The sequence below is a fragment of the Leucoraja erinacea genome, chromosome 13 (genome assembly GCF_028641065.1).
Source record: "Leucoraja erinacea ecotype New England chromosome 13, Leri_hhj_1, whole genome shotgun sequence".
Classification (NCBI taxonomy): Eukaryota; Metazoa; Chordata; class Chondrichthyes; order Rajiformes; family Rajidae; genus Leucoraja; species Leucoraja erinaceus.
Window position 1 is genome coordinate 36,098,078 of NC_073389.1, and position 24,857 is coordinate 36,122,934.

General features: G+C 39.4%; 1 protein-coding gene across 3 annotated transcripts in view; it reads right to left on the reverse strand.

Moving 5' to 3' along the window:
- The window catches only part of sh3kbp1 (SH3-domain kinase binding protein 1), a 177,144-nt gene that overhangs the window by 20,431 nt on the left and 131,856 nt on the right, over positions 1 to 24,857 (reverse strand). For 2 of the 3 annotated variants that reach the window (XM_055644905.1, XM_055644907.1), the window contains 7 exons: positions 23,520 to 23,595; positions 22,155 to 22,249; positions 18,249 to 18,350; positions 16,186 to 16,237; positions 12,572 to 12,670; positions 4,915 to 5,080; positions 1,719 to 1,810 (listed from right to left, as the gene is read on the reverse strand). In XM_055644905.1, coding sequence (XP_055500880.1) covers positions 1,719 to 1,810; positions 4,915 to 5,080; positions 12,572 to 12,670; positions 16,186 to 16,237; positions 18,249 to 18,350; positions 22,155 to 22,249; positions 23,520 to 23,595 — 682 coding nt within the window. The remainder of the gene's footprint in view (positions 1 to 1,718; positions 1,811 to 4,914; positions 5,081 to 12,571; positions 12,671 to 16,185; positions 16,238 to 18,248; positions 18,351 to 22,154; positions 22,250 to 23,519; positions 23,596 to 24,857) is intronic. The other variant, XM_055644906.1, reaches the window with a different exon arrangement.

Below are 24,857 nucleotides of genomic sequence, written 5' to 3' on the forward strand. Positions count from 1 at the left end.
AAGGTATCTCCAATTTTTCATATTTTCAGCATTGAAATTATGTCTGGAGAATTGGGAGGGACTATCCCGTCCCCCACTTCTGTACTATCTCATCCGTTATAGTGGCTTACAGAAGCTCTCTTGCGCAATTGGACAGTTAATTAGCTATGGATGGAAATTCTACTGTCTATTCTGCCACTGGCCGAAGCTTCTATACTGAGAAGACATTGATCTAAAATAACTGACAAAGAGGAAATGACGTACAATATTGTTATAGCCAGGATTCCACTGGCTGAAGGAGTAGTGTCAGGAATTTAAAGGGACACAACACATTTTATTTTGCCCACACTTGCTTCCCTGACTGGTAATGACTACTAGAGAAGGGTGTGGTTGCTACACCGCTCTGTACAAATTCCCAGCTGGTGGGACTAGATTCTATAATAATTCTATATGGAATGTATATTCTGCGTAATTGCTCTTTTTGCAAGGAACAATTACTTGCAGAAATCAATGAAAGAACAGAGTAGAATTAACTGTTTTGTTTGTTCAGGCATAATAGGCCAAGGCTACAAGGCCACCTTCTGTGCTGCACAGATCTATTATTCTGTATGATGGCTCTTATGCTCTTAAAATAAAACATGTTTTAAAACACTAGTCAGGAATAAATGTGTAGCAGATTGGTTTAATGCTGGATTGAAAATCTACTATTTCTTATCCATCAAATAACATGCTATAGCAGTCACAAGGAAATGAGTGAGAATGACGAAAGTTGCTGTATATGTGAAGGCTTCACAATTTCTCACTATTTTGCAAGGAAAAAATGATTTTTCTCTACAACTAGTATACGGATGTTTTATATATTAGATCTATTTAAACTTAATACTATGTAAATTTTTATTAACATTTAAATTTATTTATTGTTTGCAGTACTTAGCTATAAATAGTCTTTCAATGCATCTCGAAGCAAAACCCAACAAATATTAAGAATAATATTTAAAATCCGGTGTTTTGTTAACCAATGGTCTAACAGCAATAAAAAAATATCAATACTAAATTGAAAAGAACATAACTTGAGTAAATAATAAAGATTTAACATTAAAAATGTTTATAAAGAGACTAAATACTTACTAACTTCACTTCAAAAGAATTATGAAGAATTTCTCAGTGCTGATAGAAAAACGAACAACGGCAACCAATGCAATACATTATAACAGTTTCTTGAACTCACTGATGCATGTGAGATATACTGACCACTCCAAAGGACTGCAGCTTCTCCAAGAATATTTAACATGTCACTGTACTGTTACTTTACTTATATGAATTTTAATTCTAGTGCACATAAAGAACTCCCATAGTTAAATAAATCTTATTACAAACACAAGTATAAAACCGGTAAAGTTCAAAATAACTATATTGCTACAAGACACAAATTTGAGCTACTTGCTTTTCTGCAGTGACTCGTTGTCATAAGCCATTTTGCAATGCAGAACTAATCTGCTGCTTACTTTACAGATAATGCAGCTCCTTTGAAATCAAGCTTTCTGGCTTGAATTTTCACTACTGTTTGTAATAAATCCTATTCGGAGTAAGGGTCCATTAACACAATACGTACTTAGTATTGGTTCACTGCTGCAGATCAATATGCCAATGTGTGTTATAATGCAGTGTGCAGTTTCACGATAATGCAGCTATTTATAGATAATTCGAAACAGCAGCTGAACAGGACGGTGACTTCTTACCAATGTCATTGGTCTTTTCCAAGGTCTCTCTCTCTGATGTACTGAGAAAAAGAGCTGGAGATCCTAATTCTGCCTTTGGGTCACTGTCAGACCTGCCCAAATAAACAACATCATGCACATTATTACTTTAATTAATTCAAGTTATACTAAAGATCTACAGTGACACCTTTGTAGAATGTCAAAACATGAAAACTTATTTATTCAAACTTAAGCAATTCAGCCCTTCTAAAATACTTTTAGAAATGAGACATTCATGGCAGCATAGAGGTTTTTAATTATAGTCACATTGTTTGGTTACTATCAATAGTATAGGTTCAATAATTTCTTTAGAAAACCTCCAAACAAAACCACCAGATTTCCACGAATGACCAATTTTACTACGTCTGCTTGGATTATGAGTCTGGACATTTATTTCAGCTAAGCACATGATTGACTGCTGGTCACGTGCTAAGAATTTTGTTTAAAATCACTTTTCAATACATATAAGTTAGAAAGAGCAGAAAGAACATGCAAGTAAAACTGGCATACATCCTCCTAAAAAACATTTTGGTACTATCACTTTAATAAAAATTAATTTGCCCAACAGATATCACTGACTCATCCCAGAAGTGGGCTGATCCTCACCAGTTTAGCCATTTGTGTGAATTTAAGTCATACTGGACTTTACAACTGGTAGACTTCAGTTCATTGGAATTGGTAGCATTTCCTTCACCCCGTCTCTCCACACTGGCGCTTCTCAGGGTTGTGAGCTCACTCCCTTGCTCTACTCCCTGTACACCATTGACCAGGTGGCCAAGTACAATGTCAACTTGATCTTTAAATTTGCCCACAATAGCCAGATCAACGATGAAAACGGTTTTCATATTACACTATAATGTTTGCACCATTATATATTTTGCAATCAGTGTTGATTTTATTGTTGTACGTATTGTATTTAGTGTTTACTCCATGAGATCCAAAGAAACTAGCACATTGTAGTATGATGTATACAACAATAAATTAATCTATACATAGCTGCACAATGTAGCTAGATGTAGTTGATTTTTGTTCAATTTAAACTCTTACCACCATTCAGCAGCAATGGAGCAAAGCACGTACAATGAATACATTAAAAACATCACTTTTATATCTTAAGATTTTTTTCTAAATAATTATACAAACTGAGATGAATGAGAGCATTAAGATCACTTGTCTCGGACAGGATCTGTTACATTTGGCTTGCAAGAAATCCAATTGTGAGCAAAATAATTACTCATACCTCCAAATGGAAGATGAACCTGCTGTGCAAAACCCCATTGATTTGCAATTCAAAAGTTTAATACTAACCTCAAGTGCCTTATACATAATTATATCTCTTTAACCAAATCAAGTCAAACATGCTGCCATTGCTTATGATATTCTCAAGATTCGGATTGTGACCTGGAAGCACTCCTTATGATACATTTTTCTCTACTTAGCATAAGTCACTTCCACAATGAGTACAATTTATTGATTAACTATGGGAAGAAAAAATGAATGATGCATGCCATCTGTCTAACCATTATAAAAGAAGAGTAGGTTAAAAACCCATATTGTTGAATAGTCAGGATATTACTTTTGGATATTAACTGCAAGAGTCAACAACTAATATTCTTTTAGATTTTTCACAGAATTTTAAACATGTTGGTGCAGACATGTTGAACCAACCACAAAGACACTTACCTTCTGCTTAGTACAGTTAGTATATACAGACTCAGAGGCAAAAATGCATTGAGCATTTGCAACAAAGTTGATCAAAGGTATGTAATGTTAAAATTGTACAAGGCATTGGTGAGGCCAATTCTGGAGTACGGTGTACAATTTTGCTCGCCTAATTATAGGAAGGATGTCAACAAAATAGAGAGAGTACAGAAGAGATTTACTAGAATGTTGCCTGGGTTCCAGCAACTAAGTTACAGAGAAAGGTTGAGCAAGTTAGGTCTTTATTCTTTGGAGTGCAGAAGGACTTGATAGAGGTCTTTAAAATGATGAGAGGGATAGAGAGAGTTGACGTGGATAAGCTTTTCCCACTGAGAGTAGGGAAGATTCAAACAAGAGGACATGACGAGAATTAAGGGACAGAAGTTTAGGGGTAACATGAAGGGGAACTACTCAGAGAGTGGTAGCTGTGTGGAATGAGCTGTGTGGAATGAGCTGTGTGGAATGAGCTTCCAGTGAAGGTGGTGGAGGCAGGTTCGATTTTATCATTTAAAAATAAATTGGATAGTTATATGGACGGGAAAGGAATGGAGGGTCATGGTCTGAGTGCAGGTAGATGGGACTAGGGGAGAATACGTGTTCGGCACGGACTAGAAGGGCCGAGATGGCCTGTTTCCGTGCTGTAATTGTTAGATGGTTATATGTAAAAAAGGAAAGACGAGCAAGGAGATAATATGCTCTTCATAAAAAGGAGGATATAAAGAGGAAATAAGGATAAAAACAAAAAAATGAACAAACACATTATCATAGAATCAAACAACACAAACACAGGCCCTTCAGTCCATGTTGATCATCAAATGCCTATCCAAAGTAATCCCTTTTACTAGCATTTAATCAATAGTCTATGCCTTGGGACTTAAGTAGTTGTCTAGATACTTTAATGTACTGATAGTATTTGTCTACACCATATACTCAGACACAGAAAAAGACTCAAACAAAAGTAAATGGGAACTATCTATTTCCCATTAGGCAATCAAAGCTGCAGGTGACCAAGAGAGGGAGCTGAAAGTACAAATTCGACAATTAGAAGGGTACTCAAAAGGAAAATGAGGTGGGATCACATGATTATCAAGGGATTAGGTTAACAGTAAGAAATCACTTTGGCAAGCCAGGTCAGGATTTAAAATCTGTTTGGATGGAATTACGAAATTAAAATGGACCATAAAATCTTGTGAGAATTACAGGTCACCAAATAGCAGTATGATATTGGGCAGAGAATAAATCAGAAAATTAGTGATGCATGTATCATCTATTAATCAGGGGAAACTTTTTAACCTACACAAAAACTGAACAAATGAAATTAGGAGCACCAAAGTGAAGAATGAAATTAAGGAATGCTTTAGAAATAGTGTTCTCGATCTACAGAAAATGTTATTTTTTGATTTTGTAATATTCTGTATTACAACAAACCAATATTAAACAAGAAGTGCAAATTGATAAAAGCTGGCAAAAAAAATACCTGGCATGAGCTGCAGGTGCTGCTGGTCTTTCTGGCCTCTTGGGAGGCAATGCATTTGGTCTGTTCAAAGAATTAGTCTTGGGAGGCAAAGGTTTCTTAGGTGGTATTGCAGGTACTGATGGTTTGCCCAGTTCTATGGATTTCTGATCTCTCTCCGGCTTTTCTTCTGAAATGTAAACATCAGGGCATTTTATTTCCTAACAATATTCACAACACTGAAGAATTTCTTCCCTTATAAAACATTAAAATTCATAATATATCTTGATAAAAGATATCTGGTATGTTCAGTATAATCTCTGCAACTATACTTTGTTCAAGCCAGTTTCTTAAATAATCTAACACCTGTCCAAAGTGGCATTTACTTGTAATGACTCTCACACAGTTGTGCACTGGGAATGGCACTATTGCAACCTTTGAGGGGAAAAAGCATTTAATGTTATACTATAAGTATATTTTGAAATTCCCAGCTGTTCTTTCCTTAAATATTAGGCTAGAATATTCTGCTCTAAATAGGCAACTATAAAAATGCTGCTCAACATAGAAGGAGGCAAAGTTATAAAGCTTCTGCGACTTATAAAAGATGACGATTGACTGAAGTTTGCATGAAAATGTTAATAACGTGACAAATTTTGTGTTGCCCAAGTAGAACACAAAAACATAGAAAATAGGTGCAGGAATAGGCCATTCGGTCCTTCGAGCCTGCACCGCCATTCATTAGGATCATGACTGATCATCCAACTCAGTATCCTGAGCTTTCTCTCCATACCCCCTGATCCCTTTAGCCACAAGGGCCACATCTAAATCCCTCTTAAATATAGCCAATGAACTGGCCTCAACTACATTCTGTGGCAGAGAATTCCAGAGACTCACCGCTCTCTGTGTGAAAAATGGTTTTCTCATCTCAGTCCTAAACGATTTCCCCTTTATCCTTAAACTGTGACCCCTTGTTCTGGACTTCCCCAACATCGGGATCAATCTTCCTGCATCTAGCCTGTCCAACCCCTTAAGAATTTTGTAAGTTTCTATAAGGTCCCCCCTCAATCTTCTAAATTCTAGCGTGTACAAGCCGCGTCTATCAACAACTGGTGAAAGAATTTATGCTGACTGGTACCATTGACTTATTAATTAAAAACAAACATACATCTTCCCAAATGGTAACTTCCCAATTTCAATTGTGTAACGGAAAAAACAAAAGCAACTCACAGTATTTGTTCATGAAAAAAAAAGACAATTATGACTTTGAAGTCCGCAAAGCCATTCAATATTATCATTGGTATTCTTCTATCTCAATGTCATATTGCTGCTCACTTTCCATACCCCTTGATGCTTTTTACGTCTAGAAATCCACCTTCTTAAATTCATTCAGTGACTCGGCCTACACACCTTTCTATGGTAGAGAACCAAAGGTTCATCACCCACTTGAGAGACGAAATATCTCCTCAATTCAGTCCAAAATGTTTTGCTTCATATCCTGAGACTATGATATCTTGTTCCAAAGTTCCCAGCAAGGAAAAGTCACATTTATCCACACCTTTTGGCCCATCAAGTCTTGGCTTGGGTACGCATTCATCCAAGCAGCAGAATGTAATTTACCTTCTTTTCCACATATACCTTCAGGTTACTCTTCTTTAAATCATGTTCAAGTATCTTGTAAAAATACTTATCAAGAGTCAATAATGTTTTATTGCCATTTGTTCCAGAGAGAACAATGAAATTCTTACAATGGGTTGATCATTGTAAATCAGGGAATCTTTCAATGTTACAATCTTCCAACATTGCTAATGGTTCACTAGGTAAATATCCCATAATCAGTACAAATATAACTCAGTGCAGCAAAACTAGTTATATTCAGGGGAAAATGTTGCTCCCATTTTCGTTTATTTATAGGATATGAATGTCTTTGAAATGGGCAAAATCAATAACGAATCTGCAATTGTCCTTTAGAGGGTGACCATGAACCAATACATCACAGGAGACAGACTATCGACTGACACTCATAGCTATCTAGACTACACTTCTTCCCACCCTGCTTCATGTAAAGGCTCTATCCCCATCTCCTAATTCCTCTGTCTACACCCCACATCTTAGGGCTAAAGGAATCAAGGGATATGGGGAAAAAGCAGGAACGGGATACTGATTTTGGATGATTAGCCATGATCATATTGAATGGCGGTGCTGGCTGGAAGGGCCGAATGGCCTACTCCTGCACCTATTTTCTGTTTCTATCTGTGCCCATGATGAGGTGTTCCATAGCAGATATTCGAAGATGTCCTCATTCTTGAGGGAACATTCGTTCAATAACTTGAGACGCTTGTTTAATATAATATACTCACACAGAACGATATAAAAGGCTTATCAATTATTTCTTTAGACGCAGAAAAAGCATTCGACCAAGTAGAATGGGAATATCTCTTCACAGTATTTCAAAAATTCCAACTAGGAGAAAATTTTATTTCATGGATAAAGTTGTTATATAACAATCCGACTGCCAGAATACTGACTAATCAAACTCTGTCACCTAAATTTCAATTATCCAGGGGCAATAGACAAGGGTGTGCTTTTATCACCAATGTTATTTGCCCTTGCTATAGAACCCTTAGCTGAAAGTATAAGAGTATATCCGAGCATTCATGGTTATAATACTAAACATACTAATAAGAAGATTTTGTTATATGCAGACGATGTACTTTTATATATTACCAACTCCCAAGTCAGTATCCCAAATATACTAAACCTTATAGAACATTTTTTCTCCTTCTCAGGGTATAGAATAAACTGGAATAAAAATGAAATTATGCCGATAAAACCTCAAGACCCCTTACATCTCCTAAAATTTCACTTTAGAATTGTTACTGAAAATTTTAAATACCTTGGAGTCTACGTGACTAGAAAATATCCCTCTCTATTTCAAGCACATTTTCAACCATTAATCACCAAATTAAATGCCCTTATTCAATTTTGGAAAACACTTCCGATTTCCCTTATTGGTAGAGTAAATGCCATAAAGATGATTTTCCTTCCACAACTCCTGTACCTATTTCAATCAATACCGATTTACCTCCCTAAAAACTTTTTTTTTAAACTCGACTCTGATTCCAAACTTTATCTAGTTTTATAAAACTCATAAATTCATAAACGACATTTATGCAAACCTAAAGAAATTGGTGGACTGGCTCTCCCTAATTTTCTTCTCTATTATTGGGCAACTAATATTAAAAATTTAATTTATTGGATGGACGATACATGCCAACAAGTAAACTGGTTAAAAATGGAGAGGGAAGATTGTTTGCCTTTCAATATAGGCGCGATTCTTCTCTCCAATACATTTGAAGAAATCAATGTATGAGAAAAATCCGATAATCCATAGCACCTTATGAATTTGGAAACAGTTGAGATCAACCCTTAAATTGAGAATTTTTTCTCTCCTCTTACCAATCGGTAATAATCCCTCGTTTAAACCGTCTACTTTAGACAAGGCGTTTGCACAATGGGAAAGCCTAGGAATTAAAAAGCTGGGAGATCTTTATGAGAAGGGGACCTTCCTCTCGTTTCAAGAATTACAGGTGAAATATCATTTGAAGTAGTCATTTCTTTAGATATCTTCAAATACGAGACTATGTGAAAATACACACGCAAGATTGTCACTTTATGGGCCAAGATACATTAGACGAATGCATGAACAGAAAGGCGGATACAAATAAGTTAATATCCTATTTCTACAATACCTTTTTAAATGTACATATTTCATCGTCGGAAATAATTAGGCGAGCATGGGAAGATGAATTGGGTTTAACAATTTCAAAAGTTAGCTGGGAGGAAAGTCTTTTATATATACATTACTGTTCTCTTAATGTTAGGCACTCCCTAATACAATTAAAAATACTGCATAGACTATTATTCAAAGTTTAAATTAAACAAATGACTCTATCTGCGATAAATGTCTCCTCCAAGAAGCGACTATAACCCATGCTTTTGTTTCCTGCACAAAATTACAAAACTTCTGGAGGGGAATTTTTGATATATTTTCTAAAATACTTAAAACTAAATTGGATCCCAATATAAAACTGATCACACTAGGTATGTCAGAGGTCTGTTCTTAGCTAATGATATTTCAAAGACATTTCCTTAACTATGGCCTAATAATGGTGAAATATTTTGGAAACAGACAACAGTGCCTGCAGTGCAGATGTGGATCACAGATATGTCCAAGACACTACATTTGGAAAACATTAGGCTTGTCTTGGCGGAAAAACCAGATCAATTTCTTAAGACTTTACCGAATTCTTACAACAATAGTATGGTGCAACACAAAATTAAATTTAAATCCAATACTTGGTAAGGCAAGGTGTATCTCCACTTTTCTTTATCTTTTTTTAAAATTCCTTTATCTATCTACTACACTGCTTTGGTAGTTTAAGGGATTCTCTTTTGTTCTTCTTCAATCTATCTCCTCACTTTCTACTTCTTTTTTCTCTTTTCATTTTCATAATTTAGTTTATAAGGTTAAAAATGAAGCTGTACAATAATTGTATAGTCTTAGATGCCGAATGTTTTATCTCTGTACAATTGCTTCTAATAAAATAAAATTAAAAAATAAATAAATAAAGATTCTTGAGGGAACTGGGGTTCCCCTCTTCCATTCTAGAGGAGGGTCTCTCTAGAGCAGTGGTTCCCAACCTTTTTCTGGCCATGCCCCACCTAATCACCTCTAAAAGCCCTGATGCCCCCCCCCCCCCCATCGCATGGAATCGCACTTCTAAATCCAATTCAATAAATAAGGTTCTCCCATGACCTCGCACGCTTCGTGCGACGTGCATGAAGAGCGATGGCTCGTGATTATGTAATAACTACACAATAAAGACCATTTTTACCCAAAAAAAATTATTTACTCAAAATAACATCTGAAACATAAACTACATATGTTTACCTGATGGAAAATCCAAAAAAATAAAAATCGAAAATTTGGATCCAGACCTCCTCAGTCGCGCTCAATTGCCCCCTTAAAAATCAAATTGCCCCCCTGTGGGGCATACACCCCACGTTGGGAACCACTGCTCTAGCGTCTGCCCAATGTCCCGTTGCTCCGCTCTTGCTCCCCCTCCCCCCATTCGTAACAAGGACAGAGTCCCCCTTGTCCTCATCTTCCACCCCATCAGCACACAATACTCCAACATTTTCGCCAGCTCCAACAGAATCCCACTACTAGCCATATCTTCCCATCTCCTCCCCTTCCTGCTTACCGCAAAGACCGTTCCCTCCGCAACTCCCTGGTCAACTCATTCCTTCCCACTCCAAGGGCAACATAATGATCCAACTTTTATATACATTACCCCGACCTATGAAATCATGCCGTCGTTACCCCATCCATTCGTGTTGAACCTTCCAGTCCCAAGTTCCCCCTGTACATCAACATTCATTGGTACCTTACCATTTACTATACACATCTTACACTTACATCTATTTGACCTCCCAAGATGCCGTGTGCAGGCAGGGTGCTTCGCTATATCGTTGTGAATGGAAACAATAATCATACCATCCCCAGAAAACATCTCTATTTCTGATATAATGGAAGGAAGGGATGTCATTGATTAGGCAACCAGGGCCAAGATCTCCTATAGCAACCATTAGAGCATTCAATCTTTTCCTGTTTGACCCCTCATAGTCAGGTTGGCAGTATTCATTGAGTCACAATTTCACAAGAAATTGTTAGCAAAAATGGAAATGCACGTTTTTTTTTAGGTTTCTTACTGATATAGGAAAGACATGCATTAGAAGGTTGGAAGTAGCATGAAGCAATGCAAGGAGAGTGGGTATATTGGTAGAATGTGAATAATGATGTCACCCAGGATCTGAATCAAATGCTTTAGTTTTACTTACTTTTGTATCCAGGTCACTGATAGAGAGCCATACATGACACAAAATGGTGAGCAGCCAAGAATAAGCTTGTGCACAGATATCACTGAAAGCTAATGCACAGATGAATGACAATTAGATTTTATTCCAACGCAGGGAAAGGGGTGAATGTTATGCAAAGCTGTGCAAAGCTCTGGTCGAACCCCTTAGAGGAATGGGTGTTGGATCTCAGGGAGGTTAGATTAACCTTGGAGAGGGTGCAGAACAGATCCATCAAAATGATAACAGCAATAAAGTCTTAGATTACCAGGTGAAGTTGTACAGATCACATTTGAGTTTATATGATTAAGGGATGATCTAACCGGGATGATTAAAATAATTAAATCTTGATTAGTACAGATGTCAGAGATTATGGGGCGAAGGCAGGTGAATGGGATTAGGAGGGAGATTTAGAACATCCATGAGTGGCCTAATTGTGCTTCTATCACATGATCTATATGAGTGAACAAGATAAACAGAGAGTTATTCCTTCCAATGGGGAATCCTAAATATAGGGGCTAACGCAAGGTAGCAATTTTCTTTCTCTCTACCCTGCCCCTCCCAACAAGGTGGAACTCTGAAACAATATATTTAATAGTTACAGTTAGTTCTATAATGTAATAGTTATGTTCTTAAGAAATCTTGCTTTGTAAAAAATTGTGTTGTAAAAACAATTATGTTAATGGAGAAAAGAGAGAACTTCAGACTCATAATAGCAAAGTTATATTTGCCACAGGATTTTTGTAAATTTATTTTTGTAACTGTAAGTTAAAGACACCACGGGCTGCATTTTGTTTAGTAAAGTATCATTGCACAGATTTTTTTTAAAAAGCAATGGAAAGGTTATTTTTTCCCTAAACTATTCTTTTACCTGACAACTTTTATTCTGCTTGTCAATTCCTGATCAAAATCTTGTCTTAACCAATTCAGTCCATGTAACCAAATAGTGTTCCCCAATTGATCAATCGCATTTTATCCGATTAACATTTATGGAAATATGTGTTGCAGCAGAACTACCTATATTCAGTTTGAGTTAAATGAACATTTCTTATTTTATAAATACAAACACCTGCACAATCACTGTGTCAGTCTTTTTCAGTTACAGAATCAATACCGAGATAACATGAATTTTCCTTTGACCTATACTTGGGAAATTCAATGCCCAGGCACAAAAAACAAAAAAGACACCAAACATTATTTTGAGACTGTTCCTATTAAAAACAGGGTTCCCTGGAAAATACTACAGGATGCGACTGAGACCGCAGCTGCAACATGTCCATTTACTGTATTGAAGGACCTATGGGCCTCCTGCCCAAGCATATTATATTACACAACCAATAACTGAGCAGCCCAGACTATATTCAAGGTATTTACTAGGCAAAGAACAACAGCGTCAGTCAATTTTAACAAAACACCTTAGGGTTTTTGGATGGATTTAAGGCTGAATCCCCTCCATACTAAAGATAAGTACATCATCACAAAACAACACTGACAGTTGCACAGAGAATTAACTACCGTTCGGAATACTTAAATCATTGCGTTCACCACGCAATTCAAACCGGCTCTAATCCTGCAGCCACAAACTATTTGGCAGGCTTCAATTTCTCCTGGGCCTGCGCCCCTGGTGCTCTAGATCATGCAGGAGGTCACAACGGGAAAGCAAAATGCCACTACCTATGAAAGGAGCAGTCCATCTGTCAGACATCAACTTAATATATAAAGAGATTAATCAGACACCCCCTGGGGAAGGTAGCAGTTTTCATACCTCTGTCCTCTAACCTTGTTGGCAAGGAATCTGGTCTTTCTGGGGGTACTCTTTTTGCTTCATTCTTTTTGTCCACAAGCGAACCATCAAATTTGGGTCCTAACAAACCAAAATGTGAGGTACTATTAAGGAAACTACAGATATAAAGAACTTACAAAATAAATTCCGGAATTGGAGGCGCTACCCTGCAGCTGCGGCTCGACTGCAGTCCGTTCGTCTTTTCTTTTTTTTAGTGTGTTTTCTTTTGTCCTGGTGTTTTAGTTTATTCAGTTTATTTTAGTTGCGTATGTGTGGGGGGGATGGGAGAAACTTGTTTTTAGTGTCTTCCTTCAGGGGGAGGGATGCAACCTTTTCTTGTCGTTTCCCCCGCCTCCGTCTGAGCTGAGGCCTAATCGCGGAGCTGGCTGCCTCCAACAGAGTCCGACCTCGAGGCTCCGGAGGCAGAGCCAGGACTTACCAACTGGCCGACTTCGAGGCTGTGGTGGCATTGCGGCGGCGGCGACCCGACTTCGGAGCCTCAGCTGCAGGCCCAGTGGACTCGGTTGCGGGCCCAGTGGACAACAACGTTGGGAGCTCGCAGGTCCCAGGTTGGTGACCGGTTCTCCGGAGCTCCAGCAACAACAGCTTTGTCTGCTGGACTGGAGGGTGGCAGTTTCGTCCGCCCCGGGCCGCGGAGTTTGAACCGGCCCGTTCGCGGAGCTCGGATTCGGCCGCGGGACTTACCATCACCCGGCGGGGTCACATCAAAGCCTGGAAGCCTGGATCGTCTTAACACAGAGGGAGAACAAGGCGGGAAGAGACAAGGACTTTAAGACTTTTGCCTTCCATCCCAGTGAGGAGGTGCCTGGTAGATTCACTGTGGTGGATGTTAAATCTGTGTTCAGTGTGTGTTTTGTTATTTTATTCTATGGTATGACTACAAGGCACGAAATTCCATTCAAACTGAAAAGTCTGAATGACAATAAAAGATACTTTGACATATGTGTATAATCACAGAATAGTGCTTGGCAGTACAGTAGCCTTCAAGTAACATCTGCTTGCCAACAAAATCCTCCCTGTTGGATTGCAACCTTGTCGTGATCGGGGAGCTAGTGTGTCTCACTGACCCTTAGAGCTATGTCAGCGGGAGATTTGTCTCCTCTTAGGGTCTCCTATGCTGGACAGGTCGAAGGGTAGAGGTGAGACGAAGAGCGATCCACTGGTCCTCCAGATTCGATCCACTGGTCCTCCAGGGTTGGAGGTTGAGCACAGGGCTAAAAACCCTGTCTTGTAAAACAAATATGTTACGGAAACAGCAACTGAAGTAATCAACACTACTGGGCATGATGGGCTTCCATGGCTATCGACAGATGCTAGGATGAATGTCAAAGGAGAAAGCCGCCTTAGAATATTTTGGCCAAACACCATATCCAACCAAGATCACCTTGCTCAATGCCGACAAGAGAACATGGACACCATCATCATGAGAAGGCACTGGAACTGGATTGGCCATATACTGAGAAGAGAACCAGACAGACCCCAAGAATAGCCCTGCACTGGAAGGGAAAAAGAAAAGAGGGAGACCCAGAACCACCTGGCGTCGAACTGTAGAGGAGGAAATGAAAACAATGGTCCAGAAGCTAGCCCAGAACAGACAGGAGTGGAGGACCTTTGTTGCTGCCCTACATGCCAGGAGGCATAATAGGCATTAAGTAAGTAAGTAAGCCAACAAAATCTCCCACTGAACAGGTTTTTCTTCAGTTCTTTTGAAGTCTGTAGGCAAAGATTACCATCAGAAAAGAAAGGAGACTGTTGAATTGTAATGTTTCAGGTCAAGAACCTTTTTCAGATGGGGGGGGGGGGGGGGGGGGGGGAGTCGAAAAAGGTGAGGTGTGGGTGGGGGGCAAACCCTGGCAAGTGATAGGTGAATAAATGTGGGGGGGGGGGGGGGGGGGGGATGGGTAGTCAATAACAAAGGCTAGAGATGAAACGGAGACAATAGGGTGCCAGATAAGGAGAGAAGGGGTGACGTATAAAGCCTATGGATGGGATATGAATGGAAGAGTGCAAGGTGGTGGGGGCGAGGGGGAAATACAAGGGAAATATGGAATACAAGGGAGATATGGATGAGAGATGAGCCTATGGACAAAGTGAAAGGAGTCGGGTAATTAGGTGGTGGGAGATGGTAAGAGAAAGAGAAATGGCCTAGAGGGATATTACTTGAATTGGAAAATTCAACATTCATGCAGTTGAGTTGGAGGCTACCCAAGTGGAATATGAGGTGCTGTTCTTCCAGTTACCATGTGGTTTCATTCTGACAATTGAGGAAGTCGTTGGCAGGACGTTCGATATGGGAATGGGAAGTGGAGTTAAAATGACAAGCAACCCTGGAGCTCCAGCAGGCCTTTGTGGGTTAAACTCGTGTTCAGTGAAATGGTCACCTCAGCTACACTTGGTCTTGCTGATATAAAGGAGGTCACATCAGTGCCTGGGAAGGAGCAGGTTAGGTGAGAAGGGATGAGTGAACCAAGGTGTTGCTGAGAGAGCAGTCTCCAAGAAAAGCTGAGAGTGGTGGGGAGGTGGATTTGACTTGTGTTGAGATCATGTAGGTGGCAGAAATGTTGGAGATGATATGTTGGTGCAGTGGATGGTGGGATGAAAGGTGGGGATCAGGGGAACTCAATCCATATTATGGATTATGGTAAGGGGAACAAGAGCAGAACTGCACGACAAAGAGAAGTGTGAGGGCTCCATCAACAACAAGACGGGAAATCACGTTTACTGAAGAAAGGGGGCATTTCAGGTGTCCACAAGAGGAAAGCCTAATCTTGGGAGCAGATGTGTCAGAGACAGAAAAATTGGGAAGGGATGGTTTCCTTGCAAGAGGCAGGGTGGAGCAGGTGTAGGCCAGGTAGCTGTGAGAATCAGTGGGTTTGTAGGATTAGTCAGTGGATTTTGAAGTACAGGTTAGTTGTTGTCCTGTCCAATATGAAGTCAACAGAGATCAAAAAAGAGGGTAGAGGTATCAGAGAAAATCTAAGTGAATTTGAGAATATGGTGGAAGTTAGTAGTTAAGCTGATGAAATCACCAAGTTCTCTTGGGTGCAGGAGGCAGCAGCAATAGTCAATATGGCAGTGAAAGAATTGAGGAATGGTGCCGGGGTATGTTTGGAACAAGGAATATACAATGTAACCAAAAGATAGGCATAACTGGGGCCCATGCGAGACCCCGAAAAGAAAAATGTTATTAGGTTATCAGTGTTCAGTGAACCCATTTAACCCCAGAGACAGAGATTCGACATCCCAGCTACACACTGGTGAATTATAAATAATTATCAGCTTGCCAGTGGTTAAACTTCATTCATACTTTTAAAACAATCACAAATAATCTATTAATTTGCATATCTTTGATATCAACCATTAAACAATTTAATATACGATAAAGAAAGAACACAAATAGTCTATAACAAAGCAATTGTAATTATACACTGGTATCTTAAATTTAAATGTAATGTCGCAATGCTTATAAATTAAAGGATAGCTCCATGGATCATAACTTAGGTGTACTTGATCCTCATATAATGGGAACACTGTATTTAGCTCTATTATAGTAAATTATAACTAATAAGAATTACCTGGTAATGGTTTCACAGCTGGAGCTAATGGAGGCGGAGGTTTCTTAGGTCGCTAAGAAACACAAGAAGCAAGTTAATAGAGACAAGCTCACATTCATTTCAGAACTACAATACCCACTCCACTGTATCCAAAGACCAGTAGATAATGACTCACTGGAACCACTGTTACCTTAACACAGAAGATGCAACATTATGACTAGGCCAGCATAAATATTTATAAAATACACGTGGCAAACAAGTGTTCAATACTCCCTCTGCAAAAATGCCTCAATTTGGAATAAAGGCCTAAAATCTAAATATGGGTTCACCTCGTGTAATCTGTGAACGCAATACACAAACAGTAACTACATTGTGGGAATGTTTGAGTATATAGCCGGAGAGTAAGTTTAATACATTGTGCACAGATTAACTTCTTACAAAAGGAAACCGTGAGCTGCATAAATCCATGCATTATTTCATTCAAGGATTGTATCAATGGATAAAATAAAAGAGCATCCAAGATATATTCACTAGTTTACTGAGTTACTTGGATATAACATGCTCAGTCTCTTCAAACATCAGAATACTCAAAGAAGTGCATTATTGAAATCTTGCCAGGCTGAGAACATCAAAATGTTCTGCCTGCTCCCTAGATGGGCTAGATTACAAAGGTGTTAACTGGCTGCCTTTTTTCAGTACCCCTGTTCCTCCAAAATAAAACCAAGTTGAAATGGGTATTGTAGGGAGGCTTTGGGGGAAATGGCTAATACAGAAACACTTGCTAAATCATGCCTCAAAAACAGATTATTTGTGTTTAACATCATAGCATTGTACAATAAATGTTGACTAGATGTTATATCCCATGATATAGTTTTCAGTCTCAGTAGGGCAAATAGGTCTGACAAACAGTTCAGCAACATCTCCAGCGTTTTGTTTTTTGCTTAAGCTTGCAGCATCTGCAGTCTTGTGTCTCCATTGTGAAGCCATTGACTTAATTCTTTACTGCATTCTTTTTGGTCAAATGTACAAATCCACTGGACAAAAGATTCAGATTTTACTTTTGTTTTCTTGATATACGTGATACACCTTGATACACCTTCTTTAACAATGTCCCTCTGCTTTACCTGGTATTTTGGGTATATTTTGTTAATTCGATTTTGAATCTCAATTGTTTAGTTATTTAGCACCTTGTGTCTCAGTTACCAAAGTCAGCAGCAGCCATAAAACCAACCTGCTGAGTTTGATTCAAATATTATGGGTCTTGGCCAACCTTTACACAATACGTTTGGGATCATTGCCATTATAATCTCTGCATTTCTCTTTCCCATAATCTAATGCCTGACAGCAATGAACAAAGTGACAAACAATGGAAATTTTAGACCAGGATTACTCCCATTTATTAAAACACAGCAAACTAATTGTATTGCAACAAACGGCTTTTCTCAACCATGTGTGAGGAAGAAAGTACATTCAGATACATTAAAGCAACAAATTAGTTACGGGGACTTGATTATTATAATGATATTTCTGTCCTCACCATCACAAAACTTGAATTACATGAAATGATTATATTGAAGCCTCAATTTCTTGCTTGAGGCGGCATGGTGGCACATCGCCAGAGACCCAAATTCGATCCTGACTATAGGTGCTGTCTATATAAGTTTGTACGTTCTCCCCGTGACCACGTGGGTTTTCTCTGGGTGCTCCAGGTTCCTCCCACACTCAAAGACGCAGAGTTTTGTAAGTTAATTGGCTTCAGTAAAAATTGTAAATTGTCCCTAGTGTGGACGGGGATCGCTGGTGGGCACGGACTTGGTAGGTCGAAGAGCCTGTTTCCACGCTGTATCTCTAAACTAAACTAAACGAACATGAACCCTATGAACATGAACAAATAATATCATCCTAATACATCCTCAAAATATGAGGGGAAGATTCTATTGACAGCAGTAATTAATGTAATAAGTAATATGTGGTCTTTTGGTCTTTAGTAGCAGCTGCAAACGTTTATGCTGACTTTCTGAAAAGTAAACTAAGTTGCCACGCTGCCCAAATCCAAAGTTTCAAAATTGCAGAAAGTCACTTACCTCTTTTTCAATGTCAGGGGGCAGAAGCTTGACAAAATTATCTGGAAAAACTCCCCATTTACCATTGATTTCTCCTTGCCACCATCCGGCATCTGCACATTCCTATCAAAAAGAAATAAAGAACTGGAACTAGATCTGGTAATTCTCATCTTCTTTTAGTACAAAGGATTTCCAACTCTCCTAGAGTGATGAGAGATTTTCTGCGATCAGTCTTGTGAGATCGGTGCTTTAAATGCCTTGCAGTACACCTCTGCTCTCACCAGCAATTCTCAGAGCCAAGAGAAGCAGAAACATCAAGGTAATGAATATTAGTGGCATAGAGAGCAGTAGTTAGTTACGGAGAAAGCAAAATCTTGGATCCGTGTGCGTGAACAATTATCTACACTGATGGCAAATGTAACAATTCTCACAGGGTGGGAGGGAGAAAACTTATTGTACTGAAGACTATGCGACCACAATTACTTTCAAGAGGAATTAATCTAAATGGAATACTTGGGTGGGGTAGGGAAATCAGGGAAATAAAGTTACAGATACTGGCAGAAATGTGATCTTTGCCTGGGCTAAACTAAGTCTGAGCCCAGAAAGAAGACTCCTGCCCCCACTCTTCCCACCCTTTCTTTATACCCCCACTCTCCTCTCCTGAACCCTGGCTGACCTTGCACTGGTTTCTCCCCTCCTCCTACATTACTTACATGTGCTACACCATTCGCAACTTTTCTATCCCCAAGCTTTACAAATCATAACTTTGTACTTTTGGGCTGAAAACTGTTTTTTTGCACCTCTAGCCTTTATCCAACAATCTGCCACTCAAACCCCCCTCACGTGTTTACCTATTACTGGCTATGCTTTGTCCTGCACCACCTTTCTCCCAGCTTTCTATTCCGCAACCCCCCCTCCCCAATTAGCCTGACCCAAAACATCACTCATTCATGTTCTCCAAAGATGTTGCGTGACCCGCTACCTGATGCACTACTTCAGCATTTTTTATCTTTCTTTGAGATTTAGCTATTGATCAACATTTTCAAGGAATTGCTCCATATAAAAACTCCTTTGGTGGAGCATATTCAAAACTTTACATTTTCTGAATTATTAGATGTTATCTTATTAATGCCATGTTACACATTTAATTCATATTTTCTTTAAATGTTAATAGGAGAAAAATAAATCATCCAGTGAAGCTTAAGTTTTAAAGGAGCGTGGAGGATAGGGGTGTGGAGGATAAGAGTGTATCAGGAAATGTGAGAAACAGAATTTGAAGATTCAATGGAACCTTTTAAAATCCATTAGTTTGGGCTGCTGGACTTGCATTTACCTCTTTTCTTGGTTTCACAACAGCTTACAGTGAATCGTTGCGATTTCTGACGAGTCAGGCTGCGGATTGTCATAGTTTTATTGTGCCAACCCCAATACATTGCATGCAAGGTGAGAGAGCTTTGTTTGAATGCACTTAAGATACCACAGCATACGTACAATAAAGGCTTTAAGGAACTTGCATAAGGTCCATGATTATCCCTCAAGAACAATTTTGCATTGAAAATGAATTCTGTAGTGGACGAATATAATAAACTACATTTTCAAATTCAGGGCACAACTCTTTCCACATCGGGATCTTTAATGCTGACAAAAAAAAGCACAGGCCTTCTAGAGCGATATACAGGTGCACAACCTTTTATCCGAAGATCCAAATAACGAAAACCTCCGAATAGCGGACATTTTTTTCAGTCCTTGAAGAAAGGTCCTTGAAAACGTTCACCGAGGGCGGCCCGCAGAGGCTAGCAGCACAGTGCAGTCACCGGAGACGTCGGGACCAACGGGACACCGACCCCCAGGCCCACTGCAAGCACGGAGATCCCAGAGACCCACAGCCAGCAGCAGCCCAGCCCCGTTCCAACTCCAGAGGAAAACTGCAAACTGGCGGGAGACGTCAGGACCACCAGAAGCCGTTCCCCGAGCTGCGCCCCCTCATCTGGACACCGACCCCCAGGCCCACTGCAAGCACGGAGATCCCAGATCAGCAACTCCAGCCCAGCCCCGTTCCAACTCCAGAGGAACACGCTCCCCGTAGGGGCAGAAGCTGATGGGGTGCAAGGGACATCTTTGTCTTGGAGTCGCGCAGCTCGGGCTGTGGGCGAACTGCCACTTGTTGCCGTAGCGGCCCATCAGGGAGCGGATTCCTCTGGAGTTGGACGGGGCGGGGGATATTACCCTCTCGCGCAATATACCCTCACCGTATTGTGCTGTTTGATCGCCCCCTGCTATCCCAGGGACAGGGAGACAGGACGTTCACCGAGGGCGGCCCGCAGAGGTGACAGCAGAACCTCCTGTCGGTCCTCGAAGAAAGGGGAACTAAATCCCCATTCATAAAAGAGAAGGTGAGGGTATATTGCGCGGGAGGGTTAATAATTGACAATATGCTGCTACCTGCCCGCTGAGTTAAAAAGTTCCCACGGTAGACACGATACACAGTGTATCGTGAGTCTTGCGTGGGAACTTTTTAACTCAGCGTGCAGGCAGCAGCAGATTGTCGCTCCCTTCAGTTTCACCCCACCTACACCCCTCTGCTTCCCGGCCATGTGTGTGACCCCTTCCCTCCCCTCTCCAGCTCCCCGCTCATTGCACCGGCGTGGGGGCCCATCGGGGAGCGGATTCCTCTGGAGTTGGAGGGGGAGGGGGGTATTGTGCTGTTTGATCGCCCCCTGCTATCCCAGGGACAGGGAGACACAGCGGCTTTTTAGACTGGTGGGCAATCACTTCCAAAGTTCTGCCCACACAGTCAGTACACCTCTCCTACACTGTATTTCATACAAACATTTATTCTGCAAGAAAAAACTACACTGAAGACTCAAACTCGCGACCGAGTAACTGCCAGGATCGAGGCGCAAACTCCCGACCTAAGGGCATGTAGCCCCGCTAGGGTGACATGAGTGCGAGAGGTGATTCAATGCTGCGGGCACATTTACAAATTCAGGAATTCATTCAACACACTGCATTTCATACGGACATTTATTCTGCAAGAAAAAACGACATTGAAGACTCAAACTCGCGACCGAGTAACTGCCGGGATCAAGGCACAAACTCGCGGATATGAGCCGGGCACTCTACCACTGAGCCAGCCATTAAAATCTACGCAAAAAAATTTCCATTCCGAAGACCGACAAATTCTGAATTACGAAAAGTGTCTGGTCCCAAGGCTTTCGGATATAAGGTTGTGCACCTGTATAGCATAATGGGCCTCATACTGTCATAACTTTGAATAACATTATGCATCATTGACAAATTTATATCCAGATTATCAGGCATCACTACCATTCCAAATAAATTTATTCTAAATGAAATGTACTTGCATGGAATAATTTACTTGTATCAAAAATATTGTCAAAGGAGATTACCAAATTTGACAAGTCAGGCTAAATTGACAAGAAATTGAATTTTTTTTCAATGAACCATTACTATATACCAAAAATCCATTAAATGTTTTCTTTAAATGAAGATACAATGTAGGATACATTTAATTGCCATTTAGTATTTCGTGCTCAAACATACTTGCTCTTGAACAAATCCATTTCAAATGATAGTTACGAGTCAGTTAAGAATATGGAGTAACAAATAAGCTAGAATGGACAAGGACAGCATTTTCCCTTTCCCAAAGCAGAGATAGCATTTTACAACAATCCACATTTTAAGATCATCGATTCTCATTCAAATAAGTTATTCCAGTTGAAGTTAATTAATCAAAGTTTAATTTGTCCGGCTGACATGGTGGTAATCAGTACAGGTCTCTACGTTACCAGCACAGTAACAGAAATGCTATGCTCTTAACTCTCCTCTCAACTACCTATCTCACAAAACAAAGGATAGAAGGAAAAGATTTAGGTTATAAATGTTAATTTAAAAATATCCTCATACCTTGTTTATAATAATTACAATCTCTCCTTCTTTGATTGTCAGCTCATCTTCATTCTGTGCTTCATATGGAAATAACACTTTGCAATATTCCTTACCTTAAAGCAAAAGTAACAGTGAATCAGTAAATCTATCAGCTTGTTAAGGTAATGACATATACAAATTTTTCCTTAAATATTTCATTTGCTATGCATGACCGATGGATTACTGATGGTAACAGCTGAGATTCTCCGTCATTGGAAGCGGTAGAGCAATAAGTGATAGGATAGTCCAGGACTAAAATTCTGAAGAAGGGTCTCAACCTAAAACGTCACCCATTCCTTCTTTCCAGAGATGCTGCCTGTTCCGCTGATCTGCAGATCTGTCCTGCACACTAAAGTTACCTACCTGCGGCAAGAATTTAAACATTTTTTGTCACCATAAATGCTCTATCACAATAATTTAATTAAGACAAGAATGATAAAAATAGCCAGTGAGAAAATTAAACCAAGCATACAGTAATGGTACAAAAAATTATATTGAGCAACGGCACATTCATAGAATAGAACTTATTTGAACTAACATTGAATTTAACTTTGCACCTTTTGGAAGCGTTTCTTCCCATAATTATGAATTTGCATCATCACTGTTATACTGCTGAGACAAGGCAATTGATAGGTGATCTAGCAGAAATCATCAAAACATTGAAAAGTTTAAAGCAGATTTCCGCTTGAGGAGTAAAACAAAAAAATGGAGCCCATAAGGAATACAAGGAATTTAGAAAAAAAGTATTTATGCTAAGAGGAGAAAGTGGAATGCATTATCACAGCGAGTGATTGAAATGAATGGTGAAGGGAAATCCGGATAAGCACAAGTGTGGGAGGAATAGCGTGAGGAATGGATGAGGAAAGATAAGAGGAAGTTTAGTGGATAGTGGCATGAATTGTTTGAACTAATAGGATGCATTGCAACTAAGATTGCCCAAAACACGCATGGCAGTAAAATGCTTTTAAGAATAAATTCTGCTATCCAGTTAAAGTTTAACATGGGAAACTTAACCATCAACACAATCCTTCAATAAAATTATGTCAACAAAAGGTCATCCAATTTTAAACTATCCAACTGCACATGGGAACATTTCAATTACATCATCTGCAAATCCATGTTCAAAGCTTGTGATCTGTCGGGGTTTATACATGAAACCATTAAGAAAAATCCACAAGTTTATTGATTTTGGCTTTTCACCAAATGCTTTTAAAATTAAAATGTATTTTTCAAAAGCCTTTAGGATTTGAAAAGTTATTAATTGACAACATAAGGTTGGCTAAAACATTTCTCATTACATTATCAACAAGAAAATAGTACGTAATTCTCTATTATTACACCTACCCTTGGGTTTGGTGTCTGTATCAGATTTTGTTGGCTCCTGAGAAGATGCAACAACCAGTACTTTCTTTGCAGAAGGCTGAAAACAATAAATCGAAAGTAAATTACACTCATGGTTAACAATTTTTTTATTATCCGCCTCTAGAGTTTCCTTTCATCTGTGATTATTGTCAAGCTGAACTTAATAGGTACAGTACAAAATCAAGAGAGAGATTGTGCACTGCTTGATTTCTCAGATTATTGCACTGACCCATCAATCTGATGTTCATTAATCTGTTTGCAACTTTTTTCTCCAACGGACCAACACATCTTTACCATCATATGTTTGTACACTCATTTTGAAATATTATTATTCAACCTGCATTTTTTGAAATGTTGTTACTTTAAGCTGAATGTGCAAAAAAAACATTTGCAATGTTCTGTGAGTTCTCATATCTGTCACTGCAGGTGTTGCAGTCAAAGTGTTTCCGATACTCTCATGCATCTTAAAGTCTGGTTAATTGGTAGAACATACACTTTAATGAAATGCCTGCATATTACATCAGTAAGGAAGTAGTGCAACATATATTAGTTGGAGAAGGGAGTAAAGTGAGTATTAATTCAATGTAAAATTGCAACCAGTACCTTTTGGTAAAAATAGCTTTTCCGGTTGTTTCTACAGAAGGCACACTCCATTTCAATAAGTACTGCTGTATTAAAACAAGTACCTCAATCCAATCTTTGTAAGGATATAGTCCCTAAATGCCATTGAGGGGCAGCACGGTGGCACATCGGTAGAGTTGCTGCCTTACAGGGCCAAAGAACCAGGTTCAATCCTGACTACGTGTGCTGTTTGTGCGGAGTTTGTACGTTCTTCCTGCAAATCTAACAACTGCGGTAGGCACATTACTGGAGAAGATTCTAAGGGATAAGATATATATGCATTTGGATAGACAGGGGTTCATTCTTGATTAAGACAGGTGTCAGGGGTTATGCGGAGAAGGCAGGAGAATGGGGTTGAGGGAAAAATAGATCAGCCATGATTGAATGGCAGTGGACATGAAAGGCTGAATGGCTTAAATCTGTTTCAATCACTTATGAACTCATTAACTTATTACGATTAGTCAGCATGGTTATGTAGGTGGGAGATCATGTCTCATAAATCTGATCAAGTTTATTTGAAGTAATCAAAAAGGATGATGAAAGCAGAGCCATAGACATTGCCTAAATGGAGTTCAGCATGCATTTGAGAAGGTTCTGCATGGATGGCTGCTCTGGAAGGTCACATTGCAATGGAGAACTAGCCGACTGGATAGAGAATAGTCTTTGTAGAAGGAAGCAGAGGATGATGGTGGAAGGTTG